General features: G+C 41.8%; 1 protein-coding gene across 2 annotated transcripts in view; it reads right to left on the minus strand.

Annotated features, from left to right (window-relative positions):
• FRMD3 (FERM domain containing 3) overlaps positions 1 to 20,145 on the minus strand; it is a 143,577-nt gene that overhangs the window by 18,566 nt on the left and 104,866 nt on the right. For both annotated transcript variants that reach the window (XM_081880997.1, XM_081880996.1), the window contains exons 7-11: positions 11,372 to 11,459; positions 8,646 to 8,734; positions 3,965 to 4,028; positions 3,124 to 3,212; positions 1,303 to 1,377 (exon numbers count right to left, since the gene is read on the minus strand). In XM_081880997.1, coding sequence (XP_081737123.1) covers positions 1,303 to 1,377; positions 3,124 to 3,212; positions 3,965 to 4,028; positions 8,646 to 8,734; positions 11,372 to 11,459 — 405 coding nt within the window. The remainder of the gene's footprint in view (positions 1 to 1,302; positions 1,378 to 3,123; positions 3,213 to 3,964; positions 4,029 to 8,645; positions 8,735 to 11,371; positions 11,460 to 20,145) is intronic.

Raw genomic sequence — 20,145 nt, forward strand, 5'->3', positions numbered from 1 at the left:
ACCAATCAATATCTATATTTAAAGGATATTAGCCTATACAGTTGTACCTCGGGTTAAATGCGCTTCAGGTTACATACGCTTCAGGTTATAGACTCCGCTAACCCAGAAATAGTACCTCAGGTTAAGAACTTTGCTTCAGGATGAGAACAGAAATCACATGACGGCGGCGCGGCGGCAGCAAGAGGCTCCATTAGCTAAAGTGGTGCTTCAGGTTAAGAACAGTTTCAGGTTAAGAACGGACCTCCGTAACGAATTACTGTAAGTACGTAACCAGAGGTACCACTGTATAATGGTGATCTATATTTAAAAATTAATTCAACTCATTTGAAAGAATTGCAGCTAAAATCCCAGCTTTATTTACAAGAAGAATATGGAAACTTCAGCCTTCCAAATGCTGTTGGACTCCCCACTTTGATCACCCCCAGTGAGAGTGGCCAGTGGTTCAGGGAGTTGCTGACCAGGAAGATTTAGAAGACCACAGCTTACTGATTTCTGATTTACAGCAGAGGTTCTATCTGTGGTTGGTTCCAATATGGCCCTTGCCCACTAAAGACAATGTGCCTTCATCTTCTCAAACATTTCATATGAATAATTGGTGAAGGAATGTTTCCTCAGAAGCAAGTCTCTCTGAGTCCAGCAGAACTTAAAGTAAAGGGTAAAGGGACCCCTGACCATTAGGTCCAGTCATGGCCGACTCTGGGGTTGCGGCGCTCATCTCGCTTTATTGGCCGAGGGAGCCGGCGTACAGCTTCCAGGTCCTGTGGCCAGCATGACTAAGCCGCTTCTTGCAAACCAGAGCAGCGCACGGAAGTGCCGTTTACCTTTCCGCCGGAGCGGTACCTATTTATGTACTTGCACTTTGACGTGCTTTCAAACTGCTAGGTTGGCAGGAGCTGGGACTGAACAACGGGAGCTCACCCCGTCGCGGGGATTCGAACTGCCGACCTTCTGATCGGCAAATCCTAGGCTCTGTGGTTTAACCCACAGCGCCACCCACGTCCCGCCAACAGAACTTACTCCCAAGTAAATGTGTGTAGAATCACAGTCTTGGTCTCCAAGTTCACTCCCCCCTTCCAATATTTATATCATCCTTCAATCATCTCCCTAAGGCAGTTTACAAAAAGGAATAAAGCAACTAAAATGTAAATGCCTCCAAAGCATAGGTAAGGTAAGTTAGGGTAACTTACCCTAACTAAGGTAAGGAAGATCACAGATGGAGAAAGTTTCCCATCATATCACTGGCAGTTCCCATTGCCCCATCATTGCCCCGAGACATTGCTACAAGGATAAGAAAACACTTACTTGTATCGAAATCTGCTGCCTTTAAAAAATATTTTGCTGCTTGACACCGTCTTGATTTGGCTTGATTTTGCATACCTTCAGGGGAGGAAAAGCAAAGCAGATGCAGTTACATTTCCAGGAAGATGGGGGGAAAGGGATGCATTAATACACAAATGTTAGCACTATCACTTGCAAACTCCTTGCTATGTTGTTTCAATTTCCAGAGAGGTAAGAAAATCAAAGCAACCTTTACAGAGTACATGTGCTTTGAATGATGTTTAATAATATGTTTCATTATAAACATGCAAGTTGCCACCTCCCTGCCCCCCATTATTAGAGGGAGGGGTATATAAAAGCCAGCATGCAGACAGTCTAGTTCGAGTTCAATTCCTGTTCTGCCTTTCAAAATTGGGTTCAGTCCTCTGTCAACCAAATCCACTCCATGCACTCAAACATTCCAGTTTCAGAGTCATTACATGCATTTCCTAAGTGGAAGGTCTTTAGAAAGAACAGCCTTGTCTCTTGGTGGTTAATAGTGACTTCTTGCTCAGGTACGTTGCTCAGTTACTTTTTGCAAAGATACACATGCATTTACAGTCAGGACATATGTAATTCCATGTAGGTATGATGTCCGCAAGCCTGGGGAGCCCGGCAGGAGTTCCTGCGGGCTCCCAAAGCTTGCGGATAGCAGCCTCCAAACCCGACCTGGTTTGGAGGCTGGCGGTGGGGAAAGCAGTGCTTTTCCCCACCGCTAGCCCCACAAGCTCGGGGGACAGCGGCCGCCTTCCTGCTTTTCCCCGACCTGGTCTTTGGGGCTGGCGGTGGGGGAAAGCAGCGCTCCCCCCCCCCCGCCAGCCCTAAAGAGCAGGTCGAAAGGAACCCAAAGCCTCCAGAGCCCAGCAGGTGAACGCACCTTGAACGCACAGAACGCACCTTGACTTAGAGGGGGAGAACAAGGGAGAATTTTTTTTTTTCCTGTTCTCCCCCTCCTATGGTCCGGTGCGTCCAATAGAGCGAAAAATAATAAGGAACTGAGGTTACACAAACCAGAAGGTATGGTTTGCATCCCAGAAACTTGAAATGGCCAGTGGCCCACTGGTTTCCCAGGCTGCACCACATTTGAGGAGAAAACCATGTCTCTGCTTTGCTCATTTCAACTGCATGACTTACAACAGTATATCTCATAACTGTCAGACTTCCTTGTACTGACTTCATTTATAGGCACAATGGATCTTTAGGCAGAGACTGGTGGTGCTTTGAGGCAATGTACAAATGCCAAGCCTAGTATTTCTTGTATTTTGTGTAAATACTGCTTAGCCGTCTCCTGTCTCCAATGATTTCCTTGCTTTGATTATCTCCTTTTTACCCTTTCCCATGCTAATGTGTGCCATAAATCCCCTTTTTCCCAGAGTTTCAGACACAGAACAGCACTGTGACAGTTCTGGGTGGCAAATGCTAAATTGTTGCATGTGTGAGGTGATCCTTTAAAAATATCGCTTTTTTATAAAAACGAAAACTTATTCTGCTTTGTGTCTAAAGAACATGGACTGAACATGGACTGAATATACCTATTCTGCTTTGTGTCTAAAGAACATGGACTGAATTTACCTAATCAAACTTTAGGTTATTTGAAAGGAATTTCTTCACTTCCAACATCAAAGCCACCGTACCAATTGATGTAGATATCACCTGAGGCTGGACCATCACTAAGCTGATGTGCAAAACAGTCAAAGTGCTTTTTGTTATTATAGCATGGTCACTGAACATGAAAGGAATCTCTCACTGCTCTCTGCTCATCTACACATTCTGCATTATAACCTGGGATTACATAGATTTGCTTACTTGTAAAAAGCCTGGTTCTCCACTCCACACTTCCAGAGATGTTTGCAGGCTGCTGGTGTAGAGGTATGGAATGACAACATAGCCTTTTTCTATGTGTTCAAAGAAAAATTAAACAAAAGTAGATAAACAGTTGACTTCTTCAAGCTGGGGAAGGGCCTACAACTTAGAAAATTTGAAGTGTGGGCTCTCTGATCCACTAGGTCTCTTCTCTCCCCCCCGCCCAAGTCTCCAAATCTAAGAGTTCCATGATCTATACCACAGACTGCTGATGCCTTTCAATCTTGCCTCCATGTTTACCCAACATGGAGCCTGGTTGCCTTCTGCTTTTTCTAGACCCGCTTCCTAGAGCAGGTCTAGGGTATATCTTGGTAAGCCCCTGGCCTCCTGCTGTGTCACTTTGTATACATTTCCCAGTTGGGATTATTGAAACACATAAAAAGTCCAGATACAGAAACTTTGAATCGGCAAATTTGTAATACTGCTGACATGGTTTCATTTCTGAAGATTTGCTACTAATAAGATTATTGTCCCAACTCTTCTTATATGAAGTGTAAGTTAAGTAATGAATATGCATAAAAATAAACAATAAAGAAGAATCCTTTGCAACAGGCTATATAGATTTCCTAAGTTTTTTTCAGTTGAATTTTTCTCTGTCTAAAACTAGGCTACATTTTATAAGAGGAAATTCTATATTTAATTAAAAGCATAAGTTGACTGCTTCACATATGCAAGGTAAAAGCTTATTTTGTAAGATCAAGAACAAACATGCTTGCTATCCATTAGAAATGCACAAATGTTAAATTAAAATATTTTAGTATTCAGGGAACTTAAAATATCCAACCTCTTTCTGAATTCCAATCACATAGAAGGTCTTTCCTTCAAACTTTAATTTGCAGACATCACACCTATAAAAAGAAAGCACTTTAAATAAGGAAAATACATTACTTTTTTTTTTTACAATTGGCAGTTTCATGAAACTATAGCCAATTCATAAACATTCAGAATAAGCTGCTGTGAAATGAATTATTTTCAGGGGGTTGGACTCGATGGCTCTTGTGGTCTCTTCCAACTCTATGATTCTATGATTCTGTGACAGCTTATTAAAACCCATAGCATAAGACAAACTGAACAGTTCAATATATTTCTTAATGCTGTGCATTCAATAAATTGGATTGAAAACTTGTGAGTAGGGGCATTATTTTTAATTTTTGAATGGTTCCAAGGAGAATAATATCTATAGTGGCTTATATCTAACCCTGCACAGAGTTCTGCTTGCATAACTAAACTTCCCCATATGCCCCCAAAAGCTGCTCCAGGGGGGCCCTAAACCACCTAAAACAGATGTTTAAGGTGTGCAGTGGGCTGCAGGGAAGAGAAGGGGGCGATCTTCATTGTAGAAGCAGAACAGCAGCAGCACTGGCTACAACTCGAAAAGAAATAATACATGGGAGAAATGAAACCAAAAAAGAGCAAGCAGGGTTGGGGAACCTTTTAAAGGGACATATTCTGGGGGTGGTCAGTGCCAAAGGCAAAAGTGGGTGGAACAATAGATGTGGCTCTTAACCTTTGTACATTAGGCTAAATCCCAGCCATGCAAAAGTCAGAAGGTTCTACACACATGTACATCGCTCTATCCTCCCTCCAGGCAAGGAAGAAGCATTGTCACAATCAAGCACTCTAGGAGGAAGAGCAGAGCGTTGCCAGTGGAGAGTCCCAAGGGCCTTATGAAGAGGCCTGGAGGGCCACATTTGGTCTCTTCTGGTTTTGAAGAGATTAATTTGGGGAACAGCAAAATATGTTAATAAGGTGCTCTTCCCACATCAGGATATTTTTAATTCTTGGGAGGCAGATAGTTGGAAAACGAGAAGTAATGTATTATTTGGAAGCAGATGGTGCACAGACAGGTATAATACCCTTAAAACATTCAATTACAGATCTCTTGTATTGGTTAAAGCTTTATACTTAAAAATGGATAGAAGAGCATGCCTGTGTTGGGTTTGGTATTTTCAGTCCAAATATGGACAAGTCATCAGAAATTTCATGGACTTACTAATAAGCCTGACCTGCTGAGTTCACTGAGACTTAATCACAGGTACAATGGAAGCCTCATTACTTAATTAAGTGTATATCCATATTTCATTTGCTGTATATCCACATTTCAGACAGAAGATTGAAATCAACCAGAGATAAAGGAAAATTACAGAATTTGCACCTAATTAATAAATTGCCCTACTGCCCTTGTTTACAAACTTTCACACCAATGCATCGTATTTATTTGTACAAATCATGAAGTCATAACTAAGTTATATATTTTTATTAGCACACTTCAGCTTTAATAGCTCATGCTTCAGGACCCTTAAATGCATGGAATAAAACATTAAAATAATAATATTAATAAAAAAATATTATTTATACCCTGCCCAAACTGGCTGAGTTTCCTCAGTCACTCTGGGTGGCCTACAGTACACATAAAAACATAGGCAATTAGTGCATTTTAACAAAGAAGGTGTGCTACAGTATATTTGAAACAGGGTAGAATCATTAGTGATGCAATCTAATAATTAGTGATGCAATCAAATGCTTGAATCGTATTCAACTCAATGAGGGTTCTATATAAAGAGGTAGCACGTGTAATTGAAGGCAAGGATTGCATTTGCATCAAAGTTGTGTCTAACTGCAGTATCGTTGGAAAAACCAGGTTTGCAGTCATAAAAGTGAACCTGCCACCTTTTAGGTTTGCAGAGAGGGTGCAACCACACTGATGTTGTGTTGCATTTGTTGCTGGATTCATGCTGTAGATCTGTCATGGGGTGCAACTGCTAAAGTACTGTATGCATTATGATTTGGCTTGGCATTATTGGGAAGAATGTAGCTTTATATACACGCACACCAAAGAAGAAAAAGAAATATCTGGGGATGAACCAGGAGGCTAAGGAGGAATTGTGTAGGTTGTACAACCTGGAACTGATGCTACTTGCACTATCCCCTGGGTTGGAGGCCGCACTTCTACAGGACTGAGAGGCAGAAAGAGAATACCTGTCAGTTTTGTAGGAGTGGACTAGATTTACTGACATTATTGATGTGGAGAGTTTAATTATTATTGAGTTTTGGCCGCTTTATAATTGTTATTATGGCTGATGTGTTATGTTGTTGTTGTTGTTTAGTCGTTTAGTTGTGTCTGACTCTTCATGACCCCCTGGACCAGAGCACGCCAGGCACTCCTGTCTTCCACTGCCTCCCGCAGTTTGGTCAAACTCATGTTGGTGGCTTCGAGAACACTGTCCCACCATCTCGTCCTCTGTCGTCCCCTTCTCCTTGTGCCCTCCATCTTTCCCAACATCAGGGTCTTTTCCAGGGAGTCTTCTCTTTTCATGAGGTGGCCAAAGTATTGGAGTCTCAGCTTCAGGATCTGTCCTTCCAATGTGTTATAAAACATTGAAATAAAGCCCTCGTAATGGTTGTGTATGTGGGTGAGAGTGTTTGATGAAAATGACAGGTTGTGACAGCCATGATGTGAGTAGGATGTTTTTGAAAGCTAGATTATACACATTTTCTCTTTTTTAGAATTTATATTATTGTTAAATATATGTTAGATCTATTGACTTAGATTTTCTCTTTTCTTAAACAGTTGCGCATATATTTACTGCATACTTGTGTACCAGGATGTATTTATTTTTTATGTAAACCACTTTGATTGTAAGTGGCCTATAAAGCATTCAAATAAATAAAAGGAAATCACTGAAATATTGTTCAGAATACAACTTCCGTGTACTTCAGTCCTGTGCCGTGGCTCCATTTGTACAGCAAGGTCACTTTCACAAGCAGAAATTAAGACGAAGCCACTTCAGTGCTTAATCTGAGAACGGATTTGCCGGGGCAGTAAATTGGAATCAGCTTCAAAAGCTAGCATAATGTTGCACTCAATCTAGTATGAGTCTTGGGCATCTCCTTCCCCTGGAGTAATGCCTGATCCATATTTGAGTCACATTTTTAAAATAAAGGATTTCCTTGTTGTAGAGAAACCCATTCTTTCTGGGGATGAGTCTGGAAGTCAGGGAGAAATTATGTTTGTATATGTAGTACTACTTCTCAGTGTAAGAGATATGAAAGATCTTAAGACTTGTGGCATGTTGATACAGACTCTCCTCCCTGGAAGAGAGGGGAGTGGTTGTGGGCGGGAGCCCGAGCACCGCCCCTAGCAGGGGGCGTTAGCCCCCTGCCTCCACCTCACCTGGCTGGCGCCCACGCCCCTCTGTAGGCATCCAACCAGGTGCCACAGAGTGGGCATGTTCGGCAGCCTTTTGCTGCAGCGCCAGCCTCTCCCCAGCCTCATTCTTTGCCGTCGTCTCGTCGCGAGTCACCCACCCTCCACTCCCTTTGAGTTAGGGTTAGGTTATTGGCCTTGCTATGGACCTTAGGTTGGTGACCCTGGTTGCCCAGGGGGCCTGGTAGGAGTTTTTCCATTTGGCATTAGGCTTTTTGGTTTTTTCGCCTACCTCGTAGCAATCGTCACAACTTTTGTGGTATTGGTGAGTAGGTTAGGCATTGGAATAATGTGTTGTGGTGTGTCAACTATGCCTTCAATTTTTGGGTATTCCGTTAAAGGAATCTGGCGGTCGTGTATTCTGTCCGATGCCTGCTTGGCGGGAGGCCATGGCACGACCCTCGGTGACATCATGGGTGAGCCTATAGTTGGATTAGCATCAACAGGCTCCACCTACTGATGAATGAACCCACTTGTTTTAGAGATCCAATGCCTAAGCCAATACCTTTTCACTGCTGTAATCAATAAAGTTGTGGCCTTTCCTTGCCCATTAACCTTATATCACGTGTCCTTGTGTCTTCATTTCACATTGCGGGGGTCGGGTCCTCGAACCACAATTAAAAGTAATGCTTTAACAAACCCTGAATCTCACCCGATACATCAGGCATGTCCAGCTCCCAAGAGACTGCGATCTAGTCCCACTATAAAAAAACTGGCAGTGATCTAAATATTGGACTGACCAAAGTTGTTGACCTTTTTTGGAGGAGAATTCACCAAAGCTCTTGAGGTTTTTTTGGGGGGGGCGATCAATCAGGATCACGCAATCGACAAGGATCAAGCAGGGACGCCCCGCAATCAACTGGTAGATCACAATTGACTGGTTTGACATGACTGTTATACATGCATGAAGTCTGGAGATGTAAGTGCTTCTCTGAATGTATGGAAAGTGTCCGTTTCTTTTTGCTTAGCTCCCACAACGTGGATGACCTCCTTCTATCTCTCCTGGCGCTGAGTTTTGGAAAGGCTCTGGCAGGGTCCTAGAGAACTCCCACCTCCTTCTCAAATGTTGCCAAGAACCACCAAAAAAATGGATCACATGGTTTAAATGTGGACTAATAATCCTGGTTCTCTAAAAGCGCTTTACAATGAATATATAGAAAAAATAGCAAGACTTTCCAACATACGTTTTTGGAAGGGAAGAAACCAAGACATGTTAGAACATTAAAAATCATATTCAGTTAACCATTTTTCAGCTCACCATTTTAGCAAATGTATCCTTTTATTTCCCTGGAAAACAACAAAACCTGTGGCTGTGAATCCTAAAAATGTTGTGGTCCCTGTTGAATCCTTGAAAGAAATGGAAAAAAGATAAAACAAATTAAAAACTGTAGGGGGGGTGTTCAAACATGCAGAAAATTCAATATTTGGCTACATATATTTCCTCATATTGTAGAAGATCCTATGAATTTGTTTTTAAGCTGGCGTTCCAGCTGTTTAAGAAAGCCAGCTTGTCGCAGTTTGCCAGAATATAATCAGGTTTAGTGGGCAGCACAGGAGGATTAACATAATGGTCATGTATAATTGTTAGCATAAAAATGTAATCTAAGTACATTTAAATGATAGTCCCTCTTGCTAAGTTTTATAGTTTATACCAGTGCAAGACACTTTTGTAGCAATGGAGAGACACATAATACTGAAGAATGTTTCAAATTTTACCGAGGCACTACACTATTATGCAAAAATAACAGAGCAATTTCTCCCCTAACTTCAAACCCAAGCATGGGTGTAGCCAGAATTTATGTTAGGGGGGCAGGATATATCTTGGGGGTCAGAACTGAGCTATCTATGTTGTCATTGGTCAGTTAGTTTTTCTATTTCTTTACTTGATGCGGGGGGCAGCTGCCCTGCTGCCCCCCCCTTCACTACGCCCATGAGCCCAAGGTAGTACTGTACTATATTCCTAATCAGCTCCACTTGGTCTATTCAGGAACCTGTTTTTGAACCTTTCCTGTCATTTTCCATGTTGACATCCAGCTTACATCAGTTTGGACTCCAACTGAGGTAGGTTTTAGATGCACTGGGAGCTGCTTTTAAGTGATGCACTCCTCACTTACCTGAGGGTCATCTCAGTTGTTGCATGCTGATGTCATTTCACTCAGTCAAATATTGGCGCAGAATGCTGATCTGCTGATTCTGGCTTTTGAATGAGTGCTAGGTCTTATTAGGAAATAAGAAGGGACCCCTGAGTGTTAGGTTCAGTTGCGAACGACTCTGGGGTTGCGACGCTCATCTCGCTTTATTGGCTGAGGGAGCCGGTGTACAGCTTCCGGGTCATGTGGCCAGCATGACTAAGCCGCTTCTGGCGAACCAGAGCAGCGCACGGAAATGCCGTTTACCTTCCTGCTGGAGCGGTACCTATTTATCTACTTGCACTTTGACGTGCTTTCGAACTGCTAGGTTGGCAGGAGCAGGGACCGAGCAATGGGAGCTCAACCCATTGCGGGGATTCGAACTGCTGACCTTCTGATTGGCAAGCCCTAGGCTCTTTAACCCACAGTGCCACCCGCATCCCTGGTCTTCTTATTAGACCTACATCAATGTCAGTAGTTTCCTTTGCTGAAATGGGCTCAGTACCAATTTTATAGTCTACTTCGGAGGGCTACTCGCAAGAGGGCATTTGCAGGAGAGTAGAGGAGGGCTTATGCACATTGCTCCTACCCACAGATTTTCCCCTGCAAATTTCTACCCAGCCCCCAAATTAGAATGGCAAGGAATAGTCTATGTTGGCCATTAGACTGCAACTTGAAACACAATTTGCAGATAGATAGATAGATAGATAGATAGATAGATAGATAGATAGATAGATATAGATAGATAATGTCTGGTACTATGTAATTTTTGTGGGATAAACAAACCACTTAAACTAACACTCAAACTGGCTTAGTAACATTGAAATTGATAGGACCAAACTGGCCTTTGTTGTCCGACGCCAAGTATGCATTTTTAATGCCTTCATACGGTTTGCCTTTAAAAGCAGTTTGGAAATATATGAAGCAAAACACAGTAAGATAAATGCTACAATTTCTTTCCCAGCGCTTCTGTCCTGTAGAAGACACCTTACAGTTACAATGAAAGATAAGTTTAAGTGTACTCTGTTATCATACAGAAAGAGAAAATGCTTAACGTACTGCATTGCGCAATGTATTGCATACATTTCTTTGTTAAATTTGTATATTGCCCTTCATCTGAAGATCACAGGGTGGTTCACAACATAAAAACACACAACGAGAATGCAAATTACATAACAACAACAATACACAAAAGTAAACCAGTGCCCTCCTCTCACAAATACATTTAAAAGGCAATACATGGCTCTTTATTTACTATTATAATGATGATCAGGCTCCCAAATTGTGCTTGACTGCAAGTGGAGGTACCTACCACTGACGACTGGCATTTTTACCATATATAGAGAGCTCCACCCATGGTAAAAAAGGTAAAGGTAAAGGACCCCTGACAGTTAAGTACAGTTGCGAACGACTCTGGGGTTGCGGCGCTCATCTCGCTTTACTGGCCAAGGGAGCCGACATTTGTCTGCAGACAGTTTTTCCGGGTCATGTGGCCAGCATGACTAAGCCGCTTCTGGCGAACCAGAGCAGTGCACGGAAACGCCGTTTACCTTCCTGCCGGAGTGGTACCTATTTATCTACTTGCACTTTGACGTGCTTTTGAACTGCTAGGTGGGCAGGAGCTGGGACTGAGCAACGGGAGCTCACTCCATCACGGGGATTCGAACCGCCGACCTTCCGATCGGCAAGCCCAAGGCTTAGTCTTTTACACCACAGTGCCACCCGAGTCCCATAGTAGGGGACCCATCCATGGTAGGCCAGTACGTATTTAATGGCATAGATAGGGGAGGGATTGAACAGGCACTAAATATGGAAAATGCTAATTGTGATTAAAACAATAAAATAAATACATTACCTTGCAAGGGTGGGGATCAACACCATAGGTTTCTAAAGAATGTGCTTTCAATAATAAATTAAACTCAGCAACAGCTGGACTCTGACCCCTAAAAAAAAAAAATAATGAAAAAAAAATTAAAAATACAAAAAAATTGAGCCAAAGGTATCTATCATGAGAGGGGAAATAGGAGATCTTTCATATGATTCAGCTTGTACTCTCTCACAGCACCTAATCCCTTTGGATTAAGCCTAGATGCTCTTGACATATTCTCGGGACTCCAGTGAGCTGTGCAGTTAATCAGGGGCTATCAAGTATCTTTCAAATATTTGCTCTCTCCTGGTGCACATGGGACAGTTGGAGCTTAGTGAGAAATAAGCTGCAGTCTTGGTTTCCAATGACCTATTTCCTAAATTCATTTTAAAGAAGCACTCCTATTAAGATGTGTTTCTTTCCTGCTCTGGAAATAAACAAGCAAATAAACAAGGGTATTTTGGTCATGGCTGCCTCTCCAGGCCTAGACTTGAATTCTTGTGGAACACTCCACTTTACGATGCGTGCATCCAAATCACGAACATGATCCAAATGATAAACCATGTCATGCATACCTGCTGATCTGGCACCAAGGTAGTGTGTTTTTCCAAGCAGCAAGGATTTACATACATACTTCAGATAAATCTACTGCACAGAGTGTCTGCATAAATGCTTTGTGGCGGTGTGAATATTATCAAAAGCCGTTAGCATTAGCCATAATTAAGGCTATGCTGTGCAGTAATCCATGATCCATGCACAGAGAGCAGAGGCGTTTGTAACCTCCAGCCTCCTGACAAACCCACGGGGAAGGAATCCCCTAATATGCCCCATCAGCGGAAGTCCTGCACCATCTTCCCCCTGCCCCATCTTTTCCTCCCATGCCCTGAGTGTGTGGGGATGGGGTGGGATCATGGGGAAGGGATAATTCCACCTGGGAAGCTCCCCTCCACACGCCATGAGACCCAGCAGTGTGGCAAGATCATTAAAATTAATGGTAGGAATGAGTTTGATCCTGCAGAACTGGTTTGGCCCCCTCATCTCTGGTTTCCTTTACTGCGCGACCTTCAGCTTTTTGCCCTGGGGCAGGTGGAAGTGAATCTATGAGATGGAAGTTTCTCCTTCATTTTGCTCTCAGTGAGCAAAATGCTTAATTAAGCCGTGCTTAATTTCAAAGTTATTTTTCGTTTTGCTCTTCTTCTCCCTGGGACAGAGTGACCTCTTTATGGATTTGCATTGGGGAATAGGATATTGGGGAAAGCATGGGTCCCTTCTCCTTCCATGCTAAACTATCTAAAGTAGGCAAAAAAACTACTTTTTCAATGTGTGAGATATTAAACCCCATCTGCTTCCCACCTACAGTTTAACTGAATTGTAAATCAGAACAAAGGTAAGTCTTTCCCAATTCCCATCAGCCCCAGTCAGCAAGCTCAACAGTCAGGGATGATGGGAGCTGTTGTCCACCAGTATCTAGAGGAAACCATACAGATCACTCCTGGCTTTGCAGAATGATTCACCAATATGCAGCACAGCATTTGTGCAGAGCAACTGCAGGCAGATGGGCCCAGATTTACAAAGCACGGATCGACATGGATCCTCGGGATTTTTGCATTGGGCCATCCCAAATTCATCACCAAATCACATAGCATTTCTATGGCTACAGCCTGCCCCCCAAAAACCATGCATCCACTGTTTCATGGGGCCACAATGGTGCAAAAATGTGGTTACAAAGCACAGATCCACATGGATTCTCAGGATTTTTGCACTGGGCTACCCCAAACTCACCGTCAAATCACATGTCTGTGACAACAGCATGAACCACAAAAATCATACATCCACTGTTTCGTTCAGAATTTTTTTCCTCTTGTTTTCCTCCTCTAAAAACTAGGTTCGTCTTATTGAGTGAAAAATAATGCAATTGCAGGATCTGCAACTGAGAAAAAAATTGTGCCCCCAAACTAAGAAATGTCTTCTGAACCTCTGGAGACTCACTGCCAGTCAGAATGATCTGTATGTTTTAGTAGAACGTATTTATATATTATTAATGTTAAACTGTTTTTAATAATAGCTTTTTTTCCTATGTTTGTAGCTGCTTCTCTTTTATCTGTAAGTCCCCTAAGTCCCTGTCAGGGAAAAAGGGTGGGATATAAATACTACTACTAGACTAGTTGAGCCAATAGTCTAAACTCAATATTAGGTAAAGGTAAAGGGACCCCTGACCATTAGGTCCAGTTGTGACCGGCTCTGGGGTTGCGGCGCTCATCTCGCTTTACTGGCCGAGGGAGCCTGCATACAGCTTCCGGATCATGTGGCCAGCATGACTAAGCCGCTTCTGGCGAACCAGAGCAGCGCACGGAAATGCTGTTTACCTTCCTGCCGGAGCGGTCCCTATTTATCTACTTGCACTTTGATGTGCTTTCAAACTGCTAGGTTGGCAGGAGCAGGAACCGAGCAACGGGAGCTCCCCCGTCGTGGGGATTTGAACCGCCGACCTTCTGATCGGCAAGTCCTAGGCTCTGTGGTTTAACCCACAGTGCCACCCGCGTCCCAAAACTCAATATTAAGTAGCAGTCAAATATAGAATTATCAGTTTAACAGTAGTAGATAGAATTTATGTTATGCATTTGCACTGTTTTAAAGTAGTCATGCCTCCCAGATTTGGAAATGGAATGGGGAGAAAGCCAAGAAAATGAAAATATATTAGTAATTATTAGTTTTGGATTTAGAACAACTAAAACATTTTAACCAAGGCAAACTGTAAAGAAATTGGCCACTTCACAAGCAATGTCACATGTTCATGTCACAAATGAGAAAAGGAGTCTGGCAGAATCCGGGACCAGGGAGAAGAGTCGGTAGAAGAAGATTGGAAGAAATTTAAAGACTATTTACAGAAACACTGTAAAATTAAGGAATGTTAGAAGGATGCGGGAATGAAGTTATGTGGTTTTAGCAGTAATGTTATAGAATTAGGTAAAATTGGATTATGAATAGGTAAGAATGTAAAGTTATAATATATTAAGATAAATTATTAAGATAAAAGCAAAAATGGAAAGGATTTGCTGAAACTGCTAATTGAATTAGAATACAAAAAAGGGAGGTGTGAGGAGGTCAGGGAAACAAGTAAATGAAAGACAAGACATGGAAAGATTGAAATGTTTTTAATTGTTTTTATTTTTCTGTATTTTGTATTTTTTATATATATATAAATATTTATTAAGATTTTAAATACAAATGCAAAAATAATAAACAATGTAACATATATCATAACATAGTTTCATAGCTTCTTTGGACTCCCTCACGTCTCCCGTTCCCACTTACATCATTATAGATTTTTACCAGCAATTTATCATCTTGTTTGCGTTCTTATGTCCCGCTCATTTAAATATAATCTAATAATTCTCCAAAAAAATTATATTTTCCTCAATCTCACTTGTCATCCTAATTCCATCTAATTTAGTGGTGCTCAATTATTTATGATCTGGCATCCTTCTTAACATTCAACCAAATTACAGTATTTTTGTAAATAAATCTTGAATTTCTTCCAGTCTTCTTCAACCTTCTCCTCTCCCAGGTCTCGGATTCTGCTGGTCATCTCAGCCAGTTCCATATAGTCTATCAGTTGCATCTGCCATTCTTCCAGTGTGGGTAGATCTTGAGTTTTCCAATGCTTGGCGATGAGTATCCTTGCTGCCGTTGTTGCATACAGGAAAAGAGTTCTGTCCTTCTTTATCACCCTCTGGTCGACAATACCCAGGAGGAAGGCCTCTGGTTTCTTAGGGAAGGTATACTTAAATACCTTTTTCAACTCATTATATATCATTTCCCAGAAGGCCTTCACTCTAGGGCACGTCCACCAGAGGTGAAAGAATGTTCCTTCATTTCCTTTACATTTCCAGCATTTGTTGTCAGACAAATGGTATATTTTAGCAAGTTTAACTGGGGTCATGTACCATCTATATATCATTTTCATTACATTTTCCTTCAAAGCATTACATGCAGTGAAGTTCAACCCAGTGGTCCACAACCTTTCCCAGTCCTCAAACATGATATTATACCCAATATCCTGTGCCCACTTTATCATAGCCGATTTAACCATTTCATCTTGTGTATTCCATTTTAACAGCAAGTTATACATTCTTGAAAGTACCTTAGTCTTAGGTTCTAACAGTTCTGTTTCCAATTTCGATTTCTCCACCTGGAACCCTAACTTTCTGTCATTTTTAAAAACTTCTTTAATCTGAGCGTAGTGTAACCAGTCTCGCACTTTATCCTTCATTTTCTCCAAACTCTGCAATTTCCAATTGTCTCCATCTTTTTCTAGTATTTCCCAATATTTTGGCCATTTGGCCTCCATATTGGGTCTTTTTCGGGCCTTAGCTTCCAGAGGTGAAAGCCACCTTGGAGTTTTGTTTTCCAATAAGTCTTTATATTTTGTCCAGACATTAAACACTGCTTTTCTGACAATATGGTTCTTAAAGGCCTTATTGATCTTAACCTTGTCATACCATAAGTATGCATGCCAACCAAAAGCATTGTTAAAGCCTTCCAGATCCAGTACATCAGTGTCTTCGAGAAGTAGCCAATCTTTTAGCCAGCAGAAAGCTGCGGCCTCATAGTACAACTTTAGGTCTGGCAGGGCAAAGCCCCCTCTTTCTTTCGCATCAGTTAATATCTTAAATTTAATTCTGGGCTTTTTGCCCTGCCAGACAAATTTAGAGATGTCTCTCTGCCACTTCCGGAAGCACTCCGTCTTGTCCACAATCTGTAGTGTTTGAAACAAAAACAACATTTTTGGCAATACATTCATCTTGATAGCAGCAATTCGGCCTAACAAAGAAAGTTTCAATTTTGTCCAACTGTCTAAGTCTCTCTTGATTTCTGACCAACATTTTTCATAGTTGTCCTTAAATAGACTCAGATTTTTTGCTGTTATGTTTACCCCTAGGTACTTTACTTTTTTAACCACATTTAATTCTGTCTCTCTCTGAAACCGTCCTGACTCTGTATCTGTCAATTTTTTTCCCAATACCTTGGTTTTCTGTTTGTTTAATTTAAATCCCGCCACCCGACCAAAGTCATGAATCAATTGTAATACTCTTTTCATACTAGATTCTGGCTCCTGCAGGGTCAAAACTAGGTCATCTGCAAAAGCTTTAAGTTTATATTGTTTCGCTCCGACCTGAATTCCTTCCACCAACCGGTCCCCTCTAATCATATTCAAGAGCACCTCCAGAACCGAAATAAATAGCAGAGGGGAAATAGGGCAGCCTTGTCGTGTTCCTTTTTCGATTTTAAACTCTTCTGTAACCACATTGTTGACTATCAATTTAGCCTTTTGTTCTGAGTATATTGCATCAATCCCATTCTCAAAACCCCGTCCCACTCCCATTTCTTTTAAATTTCCCTTCATAAATTTCCAGGAGATATTATCAAAGGCCTTCTCCGCATCTATAAAAATTAACACTGCTTTTGTATTTATATCTGTTTGCAAAAGTTCCAAAATGTCAATAATGTTCCTTGTATTAGCAAACAAGTGTCTACCTGGGAGAAAGCCTGCCTGGTCCTTGTGGATTACTTCATTTCAAACTTTTTTAAATCTACTTGCCAAAATGTCTGCAAATATTTTGTAATCCACATTTAAGAGAGAGATGGGACGATAGTTCTTAAGTTGTGTCTTTTCAGCTTCCGATTTTGGTATCAATGTGATAAAGGCTTCCTTCCACGATTCCGGCGCCCTCTTCCCCTCCATAATTTCATTGCTAACCTCCATCAGTGGTTGTATCAAATAGTCTTTTAATGTCTTATAATACTTGGAGGTCAGCCCATGTATTTTGTATTTTTTATTTTCTTTTTCATTTTCATTTTTGTAACATTTTTGAAACTTTAATAAATATTATTTTTTAAAAAAGAGAGAGAAAAGGAGTGAGGACAGTAATAGAAGAAGACATTAAATAAAGGAGGGAGTCGTTTCTGAAATTCTTAGAGAGAAAAATACAAATCTGCCTTTGTACCAGGGAGGGCTGCACTAACAATGTGGAGGAAAGAGAAGAAAAGTAAATCTGCAAACTCCACTAACTCTCAAGACAAAAAAACCCCCACACCCCACCCAATTAAAAAAATGCAGTAAAACATAGAACTGAATGTGGGTGGGGAAAGAATTCTGATGCTGGTTTACATCACACAGTGCTTTTTTCTGGGGGTACGCAAGGGCAGCACGTTAAATTGGGCTATTAGATTGTATTCTTGTCAAACTAAGCAAAACAAGAACCAACAAAAGCACCAAGTAGACTAATTGATTTTCATCTAATAGCCCAATTGAACAAGCTACCTCATTAAAGCACTGACTTATGGGATCAGTCATGCAGATGCCTGTCCTGGTGTGTGTGGGGGGGTGTTAATTTACTCACATGCGCGGAACCTAAATCCAGTAAAATTTCTTTTTCAGTGGAACTCATGGAATACTCTCCAACCTCCCTCAGATGAAAATAGGGGCATTTCTCACTCCCCACCCAACTGACCCTCCTCAAACCTCCTCAAGGTTAGACACGGCTGCACAAAGCATTTTATTATTTTTACAAGACTCCTTGCTCTCTGCTCCGCTCTCGCTTTCTTCGCAACCAGGGTAGCCCTGCTCTCTGCCTGCACTTCTGAGATGGTGCGTCACACAAGGCTGGGCTCGGCAGCGACAGCAACAGCCTCTCCTCCTCTTCACCTGCTCTCCAGCAGCCACTACAAGTTGCCCAAGCTCGGTGGCGGTGGCACTGGCAGGGAGAAATGGGCACATTCTTGGATCAAATCAGAATCTGGGATGGGTTTCGTAATTCCAAGACTGTCCCCGGAAAATAGGGACACTTGGAGGGTATTTCATGGATATTGTGGCAATAGAGCACTTTCCCTGCTCTCTTTGAAGTATCACTGCACAATACTACAGGGAACTTTGGGTGGCCCTATGGCGATCACACAGGGTCCCTGGACGTTTCACCGTCTATTGATCCCTGTGCCACCATTTTATTTCTCGCTGCCACCACCCAGGCCCTACCTGGTACAATACTGAGTCCAGTCAGGGTTAAATTGGAACATAAATTAGAACATTTATTTATTGCAGTTTAACAAGCGTGTGGTTTCATAAACGGTATCGGTCAATTACATTCATGGGGTGCCTATCCAGACCTATAACTTCCGCTACTTGCTCTCACTCACTAAACCACCTCTCAGATATTTACTCGTCTTCCTAGCCCCTAACTGTTCCTGACTCAGCTTATTCGCTACACTAACTCAACCTACCCACAGACTCTATCCCAATCCACTCCCACTCCAACCGACCACCCAACTCCCAACGAAGTCTTCCTCTCCGCCCTTCCCAGAGCTGGTTTTATAGTCCCTCTGACTCCACTCCCCTGGGTTCTGATTGGGTAACCTGATTAACTATTTCACCTCCAGCATTCCCATATGTTAACGTCACAGACCCCTTCAAGACCACTCCACTCCCCTGGGTTCTGATTGGGTAACCTGATTAACTATGTCACCTCCAGCATTCCCATATGTTAACGTCACAGACCCCTTCAAGACAGCTTATTGAAATTGAAATTGAGATTGAAATTGATGGACTTTGCAGAACTGGATAAACTAACAGGGAAGATTCAATATTTGCGAGATCAGAGGACTGGGGAAAATTTACAGATTATCTGAAAAGTATATGTGATGAACAGGCAATGCTTGTAGGCTTTCAAGAGGTTCTGTGAAAATATGAGGAATATTGTAAAAAAGGGAATAAGATTGGGGAGGTTATATATTAAAGGCAATATTAAAATCAGAAAATGTGTGAATAAATAAACAAAACGGAAGATTGGCAGAGAAACTGCGGGAAGTAAAAAAGAAAGAAGATTATGTGATAAATTCTGATATTGGTTAAATAAATTTGTATTTGAAAATGAATAAAAATATTATAAAAAAGACAGCTCAACATCTAAAGGTAGTTTTAAAGGCCCAAAGATGGAAACAGCTAAACAGCCTTGAACTATTGTTGCTGGAAGCAAAGGAATTTGCAGGTAAGTCTGGAAGAGCAGAATGCCTTTGCCCACTTAATAATAATAATAATAATAATAATAATAATTTTTTATTTATACCCTGCCCTCCTCAGCCAGGGCCAGGCTCAGGGAGGCTAACACTGAATATAAATTACAATAAAATGTAATAGGAAAAAAGAAAAAAGAAAAAAAACAGTTAATTAAAATACGGCTTAAAATACAGCTTAAAATACAGCCTCATTTTAGTAGTAGCCCATAAATCAAGACCATAAAGGGAGGAAATATCAGCTATTCACCCGAGTCAGCTATCCATGCTGGTCCTACATGGGCCAGCAAAAAAACCAAGGGAAAATTTATATACCAAGTCCCATATAAGGGGTCAGAGTGAGTCCAAGCCAAAGGCCCGGTGGAACAGCTCCATCTTGCAGGTCCTGCGGAAAGACGTCAAATCCCACAGGGCCCTAGTCTCTTGGGACAGAGCGTTCCACCAAGTTGGAGACAGTGCTGAAAAGGCCCTGGCCCTAGTTGAGACCAAGCTAACTTCCTTGAGGCTCAGGACCTCCAAAGTGTTGTTATTTATGGACCTTAAGGTCTTCCGCAGGGCATACCAGGAGATGCAGTCCCATAGGTCCTTGCAGGGGTTAAGGCATAATTTTACTTACTGCAGTGTCAAGTAGTTATGGCACTGGAACAACTATTGCCTGTGCATCTCATTTGTACCAGCTTGATGCCAGCAGC

This window comes from Podarcis erhardii (genome assembly GCF_964252035.2).
Source record: "Podarcis erhardii genome assembly, chromosome: 11".
Taxonomy (NCBI): domain Eukaryota; kingdom Metazoa; phylum Chordata; class Lepidosauria; order Squamata; family Lacertidae; genus Podarcis; species Podarcis erhardii.